Below are 19,245 nucleotides of genomic sequence, written 5' to 3'. Positions count from 1 at the left end.
GACGCCCAGTGATGTTCATGGTTTACCACCATAGCAAAAGTCTATGATGTTGTTTGTGTTATTTAGGATTTTGCCGCCATCGTCAAAAACTATGATGTGTACAACCGCGAAAAATTATCAGAATTTTTCTGCATTTGGAAAGACGATGATGATGTTTTCATGTCTGATGGGACATATTTATGATTTTACCAAGATGGTAGAAGACGATGATGATGTTCCAGTGATCGTGGGTCAATATTTTGCCTCCATCATGGGTGACGATGATGATGTTTCCCTTATTGCTGAGAGATATTTTTAGAATTTTACCAGAAAAAAAAAATTTTAAAGAAAATCGGGTGCAATAAAAAAAAGGTATCGAGGATAAAAAATAGATTTTTAAAGGCATCGAGAATCAATACATTTTGGTATTGAACTACCTCCAGTCAAAAGCTACCTATGTAGGCTATGCCAACACCGACCTACCTTACCTTTTAGCCTTTTGCTTCAGCTAACGTAAATGGTCATGGAAAATCAAGTCATGTAAGAAATACTGACACTTCCTGACAACAACTAGATGAGAGCCCATCTAGCCTTGGCCATGGTCATGAGCCACATACAGTAATACCAAGGCAAATTACCCGAAAATATTTGTTCTTCCTTTCACCTTATTAAAAATAAAAAGAAGAAAGTACAAATAACTATTGTTTTAAAGGAAACTCAATTTAAAGACCTATCAGATACACACACAGCTCAAGATACAAAACGGATCTAGTGTTAAGGGTTTAAAACACTCTGCTTCATTTTACTTATGACACAGTATTTTTATTGCCAAAGTTAACACTTATCATAACTATGTTTATTCAGAATAATATAGGGAAACATAGTCAGAGTGGTCACGGAACTCATGAAAAAATCCAGGAATTGTCCCCAGTGTTCACAACAGCAAACTCTGTTAGGTGTAACTTGTGCTGGAGGTCTGCGGTAACCGATATTTTTGGGTTATAAAAAAGTTGGTCAATAAAATAAAATAATAAATAAAACCTACAACATTAATACACAAAATGCATTCATTCACACAAAGTTCAAATATATCACATTCCTTGTTTTAACAAATATTGTAGAATATTTTGATCACCAAAGTTTTCCAAGTGGTAACAGCTTACTTTCATTCACAGTTTCTGTAATGTGGGATAACAGTTCTTCTGTTAGTTCTTCTTCAGATTTATCTGCATCGATTTCCTAAAGAATATGTCACAAAAATTAAAACCAGTCAAATCATCTTCTAATCTATATATATATAATCCAATGTATGTTAAACTTTCAGGCATTATTAAGCATTATTCAAGGATGGTTTGTGTGAAGTTTGGTGCAGATCCGTCAAAAGGGCTCCGCCCAATGGCTCTGTAGTTTCCCATGTTAACCTTATGAGTACTCATATTTAAAGGGAATTAAAGAATCTTAACAGCTGGTTCAACTAAGTAATTTGATTTAAAAAGTTAATAAGTTTACCAACAGGGTGCAGGGTCTCGCCCAGTCTTTAATGTCAGAAATAATGTCCACTAGGATTACGAATTAACTACCAGAATGAACTACTAGGATTATTAATTAATCCACCAGAAGACTCAAATAGTAAACCATTATCAAACAGCTGATCGGGTCGCTCTCATCTCTTGCTCATTCATCCAAAGTACAATAGGTTTGGATAAAATTTAGCGGAGTCATCAGGATTCATACAGAGTGACCGTCAGGAACCTGACGTTTTTCAAACAGATAGTATACGAGCAACAGTTATTTAAACAAGGGATGTCATTGACTAGTTTATGCTATGCCATTTTATTGGCCATGAAGCATTAAACTCAATGTATGTTTTCCTATGATGTAAAATGGCGATCCAACCAAAATACAATTTTCAGGTGAATTAACAATTAAAAGAAAATTTTACAAATCCTAAAAAAAAGCTTTGCCAAAAAATTACTTTTAAACGGTTTAGCAAGCTTTAATTCGCAAATTGATATGCTCAATCACTTTTATGAGGTCACGGTCACAGGCGAGATAGAAACGTTTGAAGAAGATCCACCCTTCACAATGCTCAGTATTCAATGGCCATGGTGTGTATGTGTGTATTACTAATCTAGGAAGGATTATTTAACGTTTCAATGATGTTCTGTGGTCCCAAGGTCACTAGGTTTAAGCGTGTGAGAATTGTTTCTTCAGGGCGTACTCAATTTGTGTGTCTACATTCACAAACCCAAAGCCCTGATGGGTCTTAAAGACACGATTAACCAGGTGGACAATTAATGGTAACTGTGAAATGCTGAGACGTGTAATAGATGATTTTATGAAAATGACTAAAACCTGCATGAATGAAAGTGGACTCCAAATTATTGATGTTTTACACGTTCTGGCCCATATTTATAGCTAAATTTAAAATGTCAAAATTTAAATCTCTTACTCGATGTCTCTGTCCACTGTCCAGTTTTATCTATATGTATCGTAGTTTCATTGCTATTAATTTCTGTAGTTTCACATTCACCTAATTTTTACACCAACATATATTCTGAAGCTTCACAGTCTGTTCCGTCAACAAATCACACAAAAGTGCACACCATAGTAATAAGGGGGAGGGAAAAAGTATTTTAAAAATGAAAATAAGATGTGCAATATTTTGACAAAAATAAAATAGGTTGCAACAAATGTAGAGTGAATTACCTTCCAAGATGAATCTTGCAGTGTTTTATAGATTTCTATGACTTTACGTTGGATTTCGTCCTTTTCATATCTCTCAGCCCCAAAGCCTCCCCTCGCCCTCTGAGCCTCAGGCGTGAGATTGAGCAGCAACACCAGGTCTGGTTTGGGGAGACCAGAGTCAGGCTGCTTACACCACTCCAGGTCCAAACCCTTCACAACAAAACAGCTATCATTCATACAGTTATGCAAACTATGATTTTTAATTAATTAGGTAGGCCTGATCAGGGACGTATTTAAGTCCATGCCGCCTCTAGGCAGCTAGTTTATTTAATATCGTTCTTTCTGTAAACACTTGAGTTCTCATCTCCACCTGTTTACTTTGTTCCCTGTTACGCACTATGCAGCGGACGGCAGCCTTGACTTGTCCTCTAGACCAACAGGGCAGCACGGATAACTCAGCAGAGCTGTGTAGAACTAGAATACCCCCACCGCAGCAAACCTGCCGACTAAGCGAATTTCCATTTGTCTGAATTGATTTTCAGTGAAATATATTTTAATAACATTAGGTTTAACGAGTACCTAGGTTTGCTGCTACAAGGAAACTAATAAAGTGTGTTTTTGAGTAAAATATTGATAGCTTAGTACAAAATAAATAAATTTGCCAAGTTTGATCAAAATATATCCATAAACAAGCAAACTACAACATTTGACAATATTCTCCATAAGAATAACATGGGAATTTTAAATTTACAATTTTTTTAATTTTCTCCGTTACTAATAATCGAACAAAAATACTTTTATATACTAAATTATTTGTTTTTTTAAGCTCTTTAAAAAGGTCTAAAGAGAAATCGGGAAATTTTGTGTTTTGAGGGTCAAAAGTGAGAAAAACCAATTTTTACCCTATAAAACCCCCCGTAAAGCCCCGTTCCCATGGTCCGATCGTGCTGGTTCGCGAACTCATTCAAGTTTATCCCGCTTTACACCTTTAAACCAAATTTCATCAAAATCGGACAAAAATTACTCAAGTTATCGCGTTCACGGACGTATATATATATATATATATATAAGTCTATATATATATATATATATATATATATATATACATATATAAAAATTTGAACGAATGGTGTTTTTGGCCTCTGGGGACATCAAAATGAAAAAGTAAATCGGTCCCGGGTCTAGGTCTTACCGTGCCACCTACGGTAATAGCTACTTCCCTATAGGGAAATTCGCTAAAATTATAGACTTTTGACTTAAATGAGTTCTAAAATAAATTTATACTTAGTTCAAGTATTTAAAATAGCGGCTTTGCCATTCTCAGAGTTATTTGTTAAACCTTTTAGCGAATTTCCCTATAGGGAAGTAGCTATTAGCGAATTTCCCTATAAGGAAGTAGCTATTAGCGAATTTCCCTATAGGGAAGTAGCTATTACCGTAGGTGGCACGGTAAGACCTAGACCCGGGACCGATTTACTTTTTCATTTCGATGTTCCCAGAGGCCAAAAACACCATTTGTTCAAATTTTTATATATGTATATTTATATATACACACGGCCGCGCCCGGGAAGCCAGTCACATAAAATATACACTGGAAGTCAGTCAGTTGCACCCCCCAATATATTTCAAGACTATGATATATATATAATATATGTTGGTAAATATCTTAAGCTTAGACATATCTGAACGTATATATCTCTTTTTTTCTTAAAAATACTAAAATATAATTACGTAAAAAATGCTATGCTAATGCAGTCACCACCGCATTTGCATGGGAAAGCCAGTCACGTAAAATTTGTGCTGCTAAGCCAGTCACTATATATTTTACCGCATACCACTGGAATCCAGTCACTGAAAATCCACCCGGGTATCCCGTCACTTCAGTCACTTTCACTCCTGCCCTTCTACTTTGTGATATTTATTTGTTCTACAAGCTTGGAAATCCGCACCTCAAACAAATGGATTATGCTTCAGGCATTGAGCACTCTCATAACCCATCTTTCGCACTTCATTTTTATTAGTTGTCTTCCAGATTACTTAACAATTACTATTCTACAGATTAAATACCTAAATGTCAATGTAATCTTTGGTCGTCTTAATAGTCGTCATGGCAACTGTGGATACAAATATGTACCGTACTAATTCGCAAGCGTAAGATGGGAAGTTATTGCTTTATAGTCGCACAATTAGGCCTATTGTTGAGTCCTTGGAGGCAAGCGGCCATCTTGGATGATTTCAAAAAGCTGCAAAATTTATCGTCCAAAAATATTTTTCAAACACCAAAGTGTTTATAATTTAAATAGCTAGTATACTGTGGGATTAGAAATGTTCTTTGTAGTTTTGAATTATTCTCCAAGGGAGTCCATAAAATAAGTTAACGGTCACGGTCATCTTGGAAAAAGGCCAACTAATACGAAAACAATATCCTGTGTTGCGCGGGCCGTAGCACACAAATAGTTTTCCCGCCTCAAACAATCAAAGGCGTGTGGAACAAGGCAAAATTCTTGTCTCTTTTGTGGCGAGAGGTAGGGGCGAGCCTTAACGGGTTCCATTGATGGGCTACCCGGCTACCGACCGACCTGGGGTAGCGACTAGCGAGCCAGTGGATGGTTAAAGGTTTTGCCGGTTATTTCCATCTTATTGCTGGTTCTCGAGCTTTTGAGCTCGTTGTACAGTGAAATATTACTTCCCTATTTTATATAGCCACAATCAAAGCGATTTTTACAAGAAAGAATGAAGATATAGACTCAGTGATGTGTGGTTACTTAATTAAATCATGTTCCTTGATTGTTTACCCTTTTGTAAGAGCCAATAATCAATCAACTTATATTTCTTTATTTTTCGATTTATTATCTATATCAATTCAAGAGGTAGCCCTGTACCTGGTTAACAAATATACCGATTACATTTAACGTGTTTTCTTTGAGTTACGCCCCATGGGATTCCAAAGTTTCACAATGTTTACATTTTTGAAGAATGTAGATAACAGAATGTTTAACGAAGTCAGCTTTAAATGCTGTCAATAAAGTTCTTTGATTTTGCGGTCCAAAAGGTAGAAACTATTCGAATTGTGAAACTTTTAATTTTTGCTACGAGCCTGTTAATTGGAGATTGTGACTTTCTTAATTTAAGGAAGTAAACGTATTAACATGACGTGTTTGGAGTGGGATTTGAAATATGTGACGTGTATCAAACTTTTTCTCTTCAAAATCCTCTCCAATGTAAAACACAGGTACGGCAGCTAGGTTTATTAGAATGCAAAAGTTTTTTAATTGTCCTCCAATGTTTAGAAATTATTTTTCGATCAAGTTGTTTAATGAATAAATAATTGTTTTGCCAAATTATGTTTCGAAAACAGGAACTAAAAATAGATCAGGAAATAGATATTTTAGTTCAGAAAACAAAGCCAATCAAATAGGCCTACGTACTTTTTAAATAAAAACACTGGTCAGATGGTTTTTAACTTTGCTTTTTATTTACTTCAATAAATTTCTAATAAAAATCACCACAGGTACTAATCTATATAAATAAAATTAGAGTTTTGTCTGTACATTGCCCAGAATCATCAACTTTTAGATTATTTTTACGTTTTAAACATTCAAGAATCCGAAAAAAGTTTCATCTCAATTCCGTTATTATCTCAATCATCAATTATTATCTCAATTCCGTTGTTGTCTATCTTCCGTCTGTCACGGTCCAAAGGCCATTTTACGCGGCCTTCTCCTGAAAACGAGAGTACCTATCAAGATCCTCGAATCATTTTAATGTATTCACTGGATTGGCGAAAGTGTCTTTAGCTATTAAAATATGGCCTCGCTACTTTGTAAAAAAAACTTACGGACGTTTAAAACCCAATTTTGTGCGATTTTTGTCAAGTTTTCTCACAATGTTTATCACATAATCATCATATGAAATAGCGAACAGCTGTTCGGATCAAGATTATTTTTCTCTAGCTGTCACTGATATGTTTACATTGAATATTGTTTACAAATACCGCAATCATTTCAGATCAAGTTTCAAAAGCAAATCCAAACCAAGTTGGATTAAAACCGTTTTTCCTTACATAACGGATTTAATTAATCGCAAGTGCAATAATGTGTAGGGTAACCGTAAATGAAAATAGAGCTTCTTTGTGTATAGAATTTCTATCGAGTTTTGGGTTTATAACCGGGGAAAAGACTTTGACTCAGTGTTCTATATGCCTGGGAAACTTACATTTTTTACATAAGCGTTACCAATAGCTTACATATAAGGTTTCAACTCGTTGACGGCACTTCAATGGTGGTTGTGTAAAGTGTTTAGAGACAACTGCAGTGGGTGATTGTAACAGAGGTTTACGGATTATGCTCAAATCGTATTTCTAATGTGTCTTCTCAACGCTATGTGCTGCTCGCTGGACCATACGTCCAACAGACCAATTATCCATCTCTTGGGTTCGTAGGCTTAAACAATTATTCATAAGTTGGTAGCACATATAACTCAGTGTTCCGTACGGACAGGCCAAGAGCACCTTTGATAGTGAAATTTCCAACCTGAATGTTTAATGGCGAGGTTGAGGTATAGTATTTTAACTATATATTGTTTGGTAAACCATTTAAACGATTTATGGAATTAAACAATCGAATAATCAATATTACTAATTTAGTTGTTTGTGCCAACAGATATGGAAGTGTACCCCTCATAGATCTATTACGCATTTTTTTTTTACTTGAAACTGTCAGATACTGTATTTGTTTGTATATAGTTTGTTTGTTGTATTGTTAGTTTGGCTAGCATATCTGAAAATATGCAAACCAATAGTTTTTAGCGAATTTCCCTATAGGGAAGTAGCTATTACCGTAGGTCTCATGGTAAGACTTAGGCCCGGGACCGATTTACTTTTTCATTTTGATGTCCCCAGAGGCCAAAAACACCACTCGTTCAAATTTTTATATATGTATATATATATATATATATATATATATATATATATGTGTCCGTGAACACGATAACTTGAGTAATTTTTATCCGATTTTGATGAAATTTGGTTCGAAGGTGTAAGGCGGGATAAACTTGAATGAGTTCGCGATCCAGCATGATCGGACCATGGGAACAGGGTTTTATGGGGGGTTTTATGGGGTAAAAATTGGTTTTTCTCACTTTTGACCCTTAAAACACAAAATTTCCCAATTTTTCTCTAAACCTTCTTAAAGAGCTTAAAAAAACAAACAATTCAGTATATCAAAGTGTTTTTGTACGGTTATTGGTTACGGAGAAAACTAAAAAAATGGTAAATTTAAAATTCCCATGTTATTCTTATGGAGAATATTGAAAAATGTTGTTGTTTGCTTGTTTATGGATATCTTTTGATCAAACTTGGCAAATATATTCATTTTATACTAAGCAATAATTATTTTACTTAAACATACACTTTATTAGTTTCCTTGTAGCAGCAAACCTAGGTACTCGTTAAACCTAATGTTATTTAAATAGATCAATTGAAAATCAATTCAGCCAAATGGAAATTCGCTTAGGCGTCAGGTTTGCTGCGGCGGGGGTATTCTTTATTTAGGAAGGTTTCAACTGACCACTAGAGGATCCCCGTGCGTAGAACGGGCACACAGCTAGTAATTAATATCTAATTAATACATCTTATCTTACTAATATTATAAATGTGAAAGTTTGTGTGTTTGTTTGTTTGTTTGAAGTTCAATCACGCATTAACTACTGGCACAGAAGATATACTGTTTTAAATTTATAAATAATTTGTCATATTGTGCGAATCTTGGTGATTTGAATTTGGTGATTTGCTTTTTTCTGCTGTTTAGGTGCAGTGGTAGAACATTATTATGGATATGGTAGATGTTTTATACTATATTATACCTAAATTAAAGAAACGACACGACGAGTGTCGTTGTCAATAATGTCGTCTGATTCTGACTGATGTCAGATGTTACACTGAATCGGTCACAGGGATAATAATTAGTTGTAACCTACCACTAGCTTACCTAACTAAGTTTGAGTGTTGCTATTTGCAGTGTGGGATGATTGCACTGGACAGTTTAGCTATCTATTTCAGAAAAATAAAGTTTAAAATAAATCAAATTCTAGGATCTGTTCTTAAGTTGTGGCCGTTTTGAGATGGATGCTTTCAGAGTTCAGTTTAGCCTAGCCTGAACAACTGGATTAGTAGCTTGACTTAGTGGTTCATCCATGTTTAGTTTATAAACACTAATCAATGCCTAATCTAGATTATAGGTGCCTTATTCTACTCTGTTTTAAAACTAATATACATAGGCATAAGCTTTAATTTTTGTATTAAATACTGTGTGCATCATTAAGGTAACTCCGTTAGGTTGCTTTTTATAAATAAATAATTTCATAAATCACTGATACCCTATATCATCTAAGTGTGCTCAGTACATAATGACACTCTCTCAAAAAAGTACTAATCCTAACCCAAAAAAATATAGATAGGTAGCTTTAGGCCTACAGAGGATGAGTGTTTATATTTATATCACTTATATTTATATGTCTGTGGTTAGGTTTTGGTTATGTTTGCCTTAAGATGGCTATAAGCTTAGGACTAGATATCAAATAAACTTCCAATTAACTTATAGTGCAGCCTAGCCCTAATTTGTCAGTGTCAATGAAATAGTGCAATATCAAGGACAACCAAACTTGGATATACAACCATGTTTATACCTAAGGTTCCTTTTTGGTACTCACCAACAAGGATCAACCGTAATTATTTTTAGTCAGAAAGTGTCCTGAGTTTCCAGAAAATTGTAACTTATTACATTTTAAAAATTGAGGGTAAATTAAACGTTTCGGTTCTGGTTTTGGAGCGAGTCCAAGTTCTTGCAGTGACTAATACTTCAAAGGAAGGAAGGTGGGAAGATTTTCATACTACTAATAGCCTTCTTTGAATTCAGCGTGAAAAATACTGGGTAATTTCTATAGTTTCGGCCATTTAGGGGAACCAAACAAATTTTTAAAAACTCTTCTATCTCATCATTTCAGTAAACTATGATATTATTATTTGAATAGAAGTTAAATGTCAAGAAAAAAAATACCGCAAATTATTATTTTTGGGATAGCATTACATTGACCAAGGAATACTCTCAAAGTGTAAAGTTTCCCGAACAAAGCTTGGTCCCCAGCTACTTGTCAAACAACGCAATATTGTACGTTATTTCATAAAATTTGTACCTGAGAAATGTACAAATGGAAAATGCATTTCTCGTAAGTGTAAGCAAATCTTAAAATGATAGGATTTGTAATGATACAATCTTAAAACGAGCAATTCAGTATTCTTATTCAAAACACCAAACACCCGCCACTGGATCAAAATATGCCCGCACGGCGCGATCCGGCACGGTGGGAAGCCCCTCTCGTACAATTTAAATTACGTACATAAGCCAAAAATAAAAAAAAAATGATTTAGAACATTTCACTTTTTGTATACAGAATCCACTGTTTTTAAACTAACCTGACCAAAAAATAAAATAAAGTAGTAGCCGACAAAAAAAGTTCCGTGGAAATTTGCTATGTCACGTTTCATAAAACATTAAAAATAATCGACTTTATTTGAATATTTAAAATGAAAAGTACCGGGGGACCGAGCCGTGGCTCAGTATGTATATTTCGATTGTAAAAGCAATATAAAGGAAACTCGTGTTTTCTTTATAACTAATTTCGGCTTTTATTGTTTAAGTTTCAGTGGAATTTTAATTTACTATGATGTAACTTTAAATGGACAATGCAACACATTAATTTATTTTAATCTTACACATTTCTGTTATTGTAAATAAATTAAAAAAAAAAATAAATAAAAGTAGTATTTTTTTAAATACGTTCCTAATGAATGAATTAATATGCGATCACAGGTTAATGCAGTAGCAATCAACTACACAGAATTAAAACAGCACAGTGTATGTAAGGGGTGTTATTTATTTCTTGGTACTAAATTAAGTCATTCTTCAAGTATAAGTAAAACTTCAGCATGGGCATACTCTCTAACGTACTATCATATGATGGATTAGCTGAAGGCAGATAAGTCCGATTCAAGCTTATATTGCTTACTATAAAGATTGTTGTAATACAATTAACTTTAACTAGTGGTCGTCCAGTGGTCGAAAACTCGACCAAAAATATGTAATGTACAGGTTTCAAATGATTTAGGCCTAAAACTTTTTTCCCCGTGTGAGTAACTAAGGACTTCTGGATAGTTTAAATATGATATTTATATGTTTCTTACTCAGGAACAATGCCGTTCCGGGACACTATATAAATGGACGTTAACGTGATTATAAATTTGCATTTTACATAGTCAAAATACAATAGGTATTGCGCAACCGTGATATGTTAAGTCATTAACCTTGGTTTACTAATAAAAACTACACCGTATGCTTACTCAAACAAAACAAAACTTGCTTACTGTACAGCAATAAATCACGTAAAGAACAAAACAAAATGAAAATGTAGACTAGAAGACTACTGATACCGTAGTCATCCTAGGCTACTACTACATGATGTTTCAGAACAGAAGTATGGGGATAAAAATATTAAATAACTCATAAAACACCATAAAATCATAGTACTGTACTCAAGTCTTTCTGGTAATAATAACAATGATAAAAATAAGATAAAAATGATGTAAAACACCTCTTATTATTTCTCTTTGTTCTATTCTTTCTTTGGTTTCTCTACATCCACAAGTTGTCATGGTTACTAATCACCCAACGACCCAACCACAAAATATTGTAGTGTTGTGACAGCAGACAGAAGCAGACGATTGTCAGTATGTCAGTGTCAGTGCAAGATTGTCAGTCTGTAGGTGCGAGCGTATAGGTTGACCTTGACGATACTGATCGATATTTCTCCGTTTTGCTTCCATCTTATTTTTGTTAAATGAACTGTAATATTTCAATAATTGGGAACCTACTGCACATAAAAATTACCGTAAATAGTTAAATATATCGTTCATATCGAAATATAAGACTGAAAAACACAGTTAATAAAACATTTTCTTGGGATTTGTGCGGTTATATAATATATAGGCATCATGATGATGCGACTCCAGTTAAGCGAGGTTCTACTGTATTTGCAAGTTAAAGTTACAAATAGAAAACCCATTATATGGTTTGTATTCAATGACCGATGTATTATACAAAATAAATTAAAACTTATTTTGATATTAATCAGCAGCATTTATTACAGCTTGCAGCACTTATTGGTATATATAAATATCCCAGTTACTATTAGTAAAAAAAAATAAAACACAAAATTGTGTGGCCATTCAATTTTTATAAACACAGTGTTAACCATTTGACTCTGCAGAATACCGGATGGTAAAGAGTGTTTGGTTTCAAGAAAATAAAAAAAAAAATAGTTTAACCTGCTTTACTATTTATTTTGAAAAATAATAGATAGGAAACCATAAGGATAGGTATGGGATTGAACTGAAATAATTGCAGGAAAACTTAAATAGTAAAGTCCACAATCTGTACATTGTTAGAGAGCGAGAGAGAGAGAGATAGAGAGAGAGATTTGATAAGGAATCTGAAAAGTAAACAAATAATCGTTTCTGGCGTTCGTTATATTGTACCCCTCTCCCCCCCCGTATTTGCACTCGTGACCACTTTTTGTTGCTTCCTTATCATTCATCCGTCCCAAAATATAATTCCTGTAATAGTTTGTTTGTAAAATTGAAATTATTATAAAAATATTTTATCTTTCGAGTGTAGTTTCATGGTTATTCTTATCAGATAGAATAATATCGTTGTCATATGTAATAGTTACTCCTTCACGTTACGCAATTGCGTAAAAAACAGTTCCAGTATCTCGGACAAGATTCACGTATATTTCTCGAGATAAAGAAAATCCGTATAGTTCCCGGTCCGTGGAAACACTGTAAATACTAGGATAAAAAATATTGTATAAAGGAGAAGTTGACTAAAATTTAAACTGAAGGTAAAAAAAATCAAAATAACTTAAAATATGAGATGATGAACGGGTAGGATCAAGATTTAACCAATTATAATTAATTAATATTCGACGATCCTTATTAGAGGTGCATCATATTTATTTGGAGTATGAACATGTTTAAACATTAACACGTAGTTAATCACTATCCCAACACAAATAGTAACAAGGAGTAAACGAAGGTTACAGACCGCTGGGTTTTACCGCTACAAAGTAGGGTAGGGTGCCGTACTGGCTACACTACTCCACGATAGAACACACGATGAGACAGTCTCCGCATTGGTATTGCAGTTACGCTTATCGACACAGGCAGCAGCACCGGTTTGCTGTTTTCATACGTATAAAGTGCACGGGAAGCCATACCTGACTGGCTTATGGGAGAGCTGACTGGCTTTCGGGTGGGTGACTGCCACACCGAGTAAATTACCAGCGCACTGACTGCCAAACCGGGTGGGCACAAAAGTATATATATATATATATATATATATATATATATATATTAAGAAAACTGTAGTGATTAGGGCTACTATTTTGATGTATAAATGCATTATTAAAAACTAATTACCCTTTTTTTTTATTCATTTTATTTAACGACTAGTTTCGACGATAATGTCATAGTCATGTTGTTTTTATATCTAACAAATACAATAAACATTTTATCTAAATAATAAATACAATCATATGATTTCATAGGTTTTGATGACTTTAGATTTCTTCTGTTTTAAATGGTCTTTATACTATATATAATAATTTTCTCTCTTAATTTAACTGCAGGATTTTTTCAAATATTGGATTGCATTTGTTGATGTTCATTGTGTTTAGTAAATTTTCTGGGTGTTGTTTATAGTTTTTGTAAATGTAAAAATCTTCTTTAACATGTAATTTTGATTTGTCTTTTTCATATTCAAGGATTTTTAAATTTTCGTAGATGCTTTTGTATTCATGGTCTGTTTGTATTAAATGTTCTGCAAAATTAGATTTCATTGTTGTGCGGTTTCCTGATCTTAATGCTTGAATATGACTATGACATTATCGTCGAAACTAGTCGTTAAATAAAATGAATAAAAAAAAAGGGTACTAAGTTTTTAATAATGCATTTATATATATATATATATATATATACGTCCGTGAACGCGATAACTTGAGTAATTTTTGTCCAATTTTGATGAAATTTGGTTTAAAGGTGTAAAGCGGGATAAACTTGAATGAGTTTGCGAACCAGCATGATCGGACCATGGGAACGGGGCTTTACGGGGGGTTTTATGGGGTAAAAATTGGTTTTTCTCACTTTTGACCCTCAAAACACAAAATTTCCCAATTTCTCTTTAGACCTTTTTAAAGAGCTTAAAAAACAATTAATATAGTAGGCTATATAAAAGTATTTTTGTTCGGTTAATAGTAACGGAGAAAATTAAAAAAAATTGTAAATTTAAAATTCCCATGTTATTCTTATGGAGAATATTGTCAAATGTTGTAGTTTGCTTGTTTATGGATATATTTTGTATTTTGACCAAATTTATTTATTTTGTACTTAGCTATCAATATTTTACAAAAAAACACACTTTATTAGTTTCCTTGTAGCAGCAAACCTAGGTACTGGTTAAACCTAATTTTATTAAAATATATTTAATTGAAAATCAATTAAGACAAATGGAAATTCGCTTAGTCGGCAGGTTTGCTGCGGCGGGGGTATTTTACATTTTTTACATTAAAACCTCTCTTTTTTTTATTATTTATCCCTCCCTAATTTTGCCGCACCCTCAAATTTGCCGCCCTGGGACACACCTAGTCCTCTTATTCGGAAATATGTCCATGGGCCTAGAAAAATTACTAAGTTATTGAATTTAGGTTATTAATTCATACTGAATCCTACTTTAGAGGGAGGATCACACAAATCAAGTGTCTCAGTTAGACCATAACACAGTACACCTCTTTCCAACTGGGCCTACATCAAATAAAATAAACGATTGGTTAAAATGAGCAACTATGCAAACATGTAAAATACCGTACTGTAGATATAAATGTATGTCTAAATGGTATTGTATAGAAATGAAAAACAAAAACTCAACTTCATCAATTCCTTCTTTCTTTCTTTAAAGTGAATGGTGTTAATTAAGCTTTGCAAGGATTAATTATGAAATATTGAAATAAACTATAGGCCTACTAGCTGGCCTAATCAAGTATCAATGAAAGTAGGGCAATGTAATTATGTTGGTCATAAATGTTTCAACTTGTTTGTAACACTATCTGCCTCTTACCTAATGTATTTATTACAAGGAACACATACCAAGTTAAACTCACCACACTGATTATTATAAACTTATTTACGAAATTCATTATTAACTTATTTACAATCTGTCTCTAAAAATTACATCAAATCTGGTTCATAACAAAACTAGAACTGCACAGACTCAATTATGGTTCGTAATTGGAATATGGATGAAAGCGGAAGTCTCTAGATTCCTAAAAAAGTCTTTTAAACCAGTTTAAAATTTTAGGGTGAGTAAACCGACCAATATTTGTGCTACACAGAGGCGGTTAGTCTGAACCGACGGTTGATCTGGGGTGGATTAAGAGAGGGTGTATTGTATATGTATAGCCTGGTACTTACTGGTTTCACAGCAGAAAACGCCACCCCTGAGAAAGCGTATCTGTCAATAATTACAGTTGTCCCCTGAAGCAATGATTTCTCAATTTTATGTCTGTAAAAAACACACATAATAATTTATTCAATTGGCTATGTTTTACAAATAGAAAAAAAGATAATAAAAAAAACTGTAATCAATACTGTTAGCTATATCTTTGTGTGTTAACTTTTATCACTTTACAATGTTTGATATCAGAAGCAGACCCGCGGTTTGCATGTGATGCACAATGGGGCCGAGAGATAATTGTGATCCTCTCATACCTTGTGGGTATGAGTCTCAATCATGGGATCCCAGTTGATTTTTGATACTTATAAATCTTGGGATTAACGGGATTGCAAAACCTAGGTTTAGGCCTATATTTATTTTTTGTGAATTTTAGGAGTTTTACTTACGGAAAATAAATAAAAAAAATACGTCCAATAACACTTAAAATAGATATAAACTGCTTATTTTTAGGACGATTTAATTATAATCAAACTCAACAGGCGAATGTAGTGTAATAATACTACTATCCTTCATGTTTTTAGATGAATTGTATTTACTTTATGTAAATGTTATTACATTAGTTAGAAGTTAATACAGTTCACCTATAGGTTATTTTGAGTTTTACTTTTGTCATTTAACGCACACAACGCAATTGATGTGGCAAACATAACATGGCAATCGGTAATTAAAGTATTATTTTCTTAATAATATTAAAGGCCTAAAAATTAACTATAAACACACCATTGTTATTTCATTATTAGGGTTGCTTATTTTTATGGTCTATAACTTTATCTTTGTATTTTGTTTTAAGTGTGATATTTTACAATCTTATATATTAAAAATATTTGATTTTTCTTATCCGAGTTCGTTTGGCTCTTCTACCCGACCGATTTTCATGATTGAGGTCTCAAACTGAAGGTCCAACTGAACATGTTACTGTCATTTTTGACACTGTAGGTCGTCAGTTTTCAAGCCGTTCACGCACTCTAAATGTTTTCGTTTATTCGTGATTTTGTGTGTCCGTCCTGTTTTGATATGTGTACTATTTATTCAACCCCTGACACAATGCAAATCAAGACTTTTCGTGTAAAATGTGACAAGACTATAGTTTAGTGTACCACTACCCACCTGACGATGGAGATATCTCCAAAACGGCCGTAGTAGAATATCACCTCTGATTGCGTAGAAGGTAGTCGGTAAGAACCATATACATTATTATTATATTTTCACGGATTCTGCGACACTTAAGAATATGGTTAAAGAGGTGATGGTTACTCGAGGTTCTACTATAGCCTACATATCCATAAAAGCAAATATAAACATATTTACTGTATTTACCTCCAAACTACTGTAAAAAATTCAGGCCAAATGCTATATTATGAGTATTTTTTTAAAGCTCAGAAGGAGAATTGAGATTATAGGCCTAACCACAAATTAAGAGAAGGAGGTACAGCTCTGGTTCTGGTATGAGTGGCGGTCCCAGCATATCATTTCGGGTCGGGATGACCACCGGGGGGACTGAAGAAAAAGAAATTTGGAATTTTAAGTCTAAAAATGTATTTTTATACGTATTTAAGCTCTAAAATATGCACAAGCTAGTAGTATACATGTTGGCTAATAAAATATCAAATATCCCCCCCCCCCCCTAGGACCACCACTTTCTGGTTGACTGAATGTCACATTGTCAATAGATTAGCCGTTGCATTATTTTTAGGGATGGATTGGATCTGGATCTGGTTGACTGAATGTCACATTAACTGTATATTATACTGCACATATACTGTAGGGATTGTAATCCCTGGGTAGAGAAGCAAAAAATACAATTTAATATACTTCTATGTTAATGTTTTTTAAGATAAGCTGAGGATTTTTCTTGGTGTTTTTCTTCTTTGCTGATGGACACTATTCATGTTTTTTTTGTTTTTTTTATTGTTTAAACATTACCTATGTTATTTAATTTGAGTATTATTTATTGTAGTTGTAAGGAGTGCTGGTGGAGGTTTTTGCATGAGTTTGGCTTGATTTGTTATATGACAATGTTGGAGGGATGACAATTAATTGTCTTCAACATCTTTTACAAGCTTTTTATGGAAATTTCCAGTTGTGTCTTGTGTTGAAGCTGATGTGTTAATCTCTGAGTTGGGCATAAAGATTGTGAGGAGTGGAACCCATTTTGTTAGTTGTGTATATTTAGATAACAATCTTTACATTACCTATGTTAAAACTAGGATCAATATATAGATTTTATTTTCTTATAACTGCATTATGGTAAGCTTCGGTTACTGTTTGAACTCAACTTTTGAATTTCAAACTTTTTCAATCAGAATCTACCTCAAGTTCTCTGTGGGGTAAAATATTAGCAAAAGAAAATAAAAGGATATATATCTTACACTGTTTCCCATCTATTGGCAGAAAATAACAGATGTATTGCTTTGTCAGGAAAATCTTCTTTCTTTGTTAAATAGTCATTGATGAGTTTTCCAATTGGAGTTCTTCTGTCTGCAAAATAAAAATAAAATACAATATTATTCGTTAACACTAACAAAATTGGACCATATTTAAATTATTTTAAACACATAACTTGATAAAGAAAATTAATTATTAGTAGGCCTAGTTACTTACTTTACCTACCTATTGTTATTTTATCCTCAATATGAGCCTATGTTAAAAAAACCATGTCTGTTTGGTAATGTGTAAAACGTATTAAATTATGACGTTTTTAAAAACTTTGGCCCTACAAATATACAGTGTTGAGGAAGCTACTTTTAAAATGTAGCTAGCTACAATTACTGCTACATTTCCAAAAGAGTAGCTTAGCTACAGCTACAGCTACAGTTGCGAAAAAGTAGCTAGCTACAACTACAGCTACAATGAAATGTAGCTACAGCTACAATTTTAGCTACTTTCCCAAAGACACTTTTCATTCCACGCACATTAGGTAAATGTAAAATTAATTGCAACAACATTTTTATTGAACAAACATTTAAACAAGAAATGACAGTATTGTATCTAACATTACTTGGAAAACAAATTATTCCTAGATTGTATTTAATTTGTTGGCATTATAAACCTAACATTACAACAACAGCATCAAATAGTTGGGTGTCCCATCGTATTTAGTACTTATTTTTAAATATTGCATTATTTTAAGCATCTTATGTGTAATTTTCATTAAGTTCAAGGGACATACAACCAAACTATATTTTAAAAGCTCATTTTATTTCTTTAATGTAGATTCATTTATAGATGTCTTATCAACAATTAAGACCACTAAAACTGTAAAACGATTATTTAAAAATACTTTTTTGTGTTACAGAGCCTAGCCTATTGCAATTGGAGTTTATTGCCTTTCTTTACTTTTAATGTTAAAAATGACATTGCTATAACTTTTAACCATAGTGATAAGTTACTTGTTCTATGAATAACACTTTTCAATGTCAAGAAATTGTCCTTTATTGTCAGAGCAAATTGTGCTTCAACCTAGTTGATACAGAAAACAGTTCAGCAACTTATCCTGAAATCGGCTTTTAATTTAAACATGATGAAATTTGTAAAGTAAAAATAACATGTAGGCCTACTTGGCTATGTAACAAGTTGGCTATAGTAGCTTTGTTCTTGCAAGTATTCGTCTTAAACCATAGCATAGCCTAGGAATAGTCCAATACAAGAGCTGTTAGCAGGAGCAAACTATGCTATTTTTTTAATGTAATTAAGTTTCATGTTTTATGGAGATTTTTTTCGTTAAAATTATCATGTAGTCTAGGCATATCTTAAATCTCATCAGGTAATTTCCTCTTTGTTAATTTAGTAAACCTTTGAAGGAAGGGCTTGTGATGATGAACCACAATCAATAGCTGAAGCAAGGTTGATAGACCAGCTTTTTCATTATTTTAAGGAGTGTTGGTTTCCATTAAAACCCAAGTTAAAACACTATCGATATAACAAAGAAACTAAATTGATTACTAATTTCCCTGTCAAT

General features: G+C 33.3%; 1 protein-coding gene across 3 annotated transcripts in view; it reads right to left on the bottom strand.

The window, feature by feature from the left end:
* Positions 1-779: 779 nt before the first annotated feature.
* The window catches only part of LOC128983392 (uncharacterized), a 34,443-nt gene continuing 15,977 nt past the window's right edge, over positions 780-19,245 (bottom strand). For all 3 annotated transcript variants that reach the window (XM_054402666.1, XM_054402675.1, XM_054402683.1), the window contains exons 3-6: positions 17,657-17,765; positions 15,245-15,335; positions 2,689-2,877; positions 780-1,218 (exon numbers count right to left, since the gene is read on the bottom strand). In XM_054402666.1, coding sequence (XP_054258641.1) covers positions 1,111-1,218; positions 2,689-2,877; positions 15,245-15,335; positions 17,657-17,765 — 497 coding nt within the window. In that variant the 3' untranslated portion in view covers positions 780-1,110. The remainder of the gene's footprint in view (positions 1,219-2,688; positions 2,878-15,244; positions 15,336-17,656; positions 17,766-19,245) is intronic.

Source organism: Macrosteles quadrilineatus, unplaced genomic scaffold (assembly GCF_028750875.1).
Source record: "Macrosteles quadrilineatus isolate MER2022 unplaced genomic scaffold, UCM_ALF_1.0 Scaffold_1__1_contigs__length_201487025, whole genome shotgun sequence".
NCBI classification, from domain to species: domain Eukaryota; kingdom Metazoa; phylum Arthropoda; class Insecta; order Hemiptera; family Cicadellidae; genus Macrosteles; species Macrosteles quadrilineatus.
This window is presented reverse-complemented; position numbering and strand designations above follow the sequence as displayed.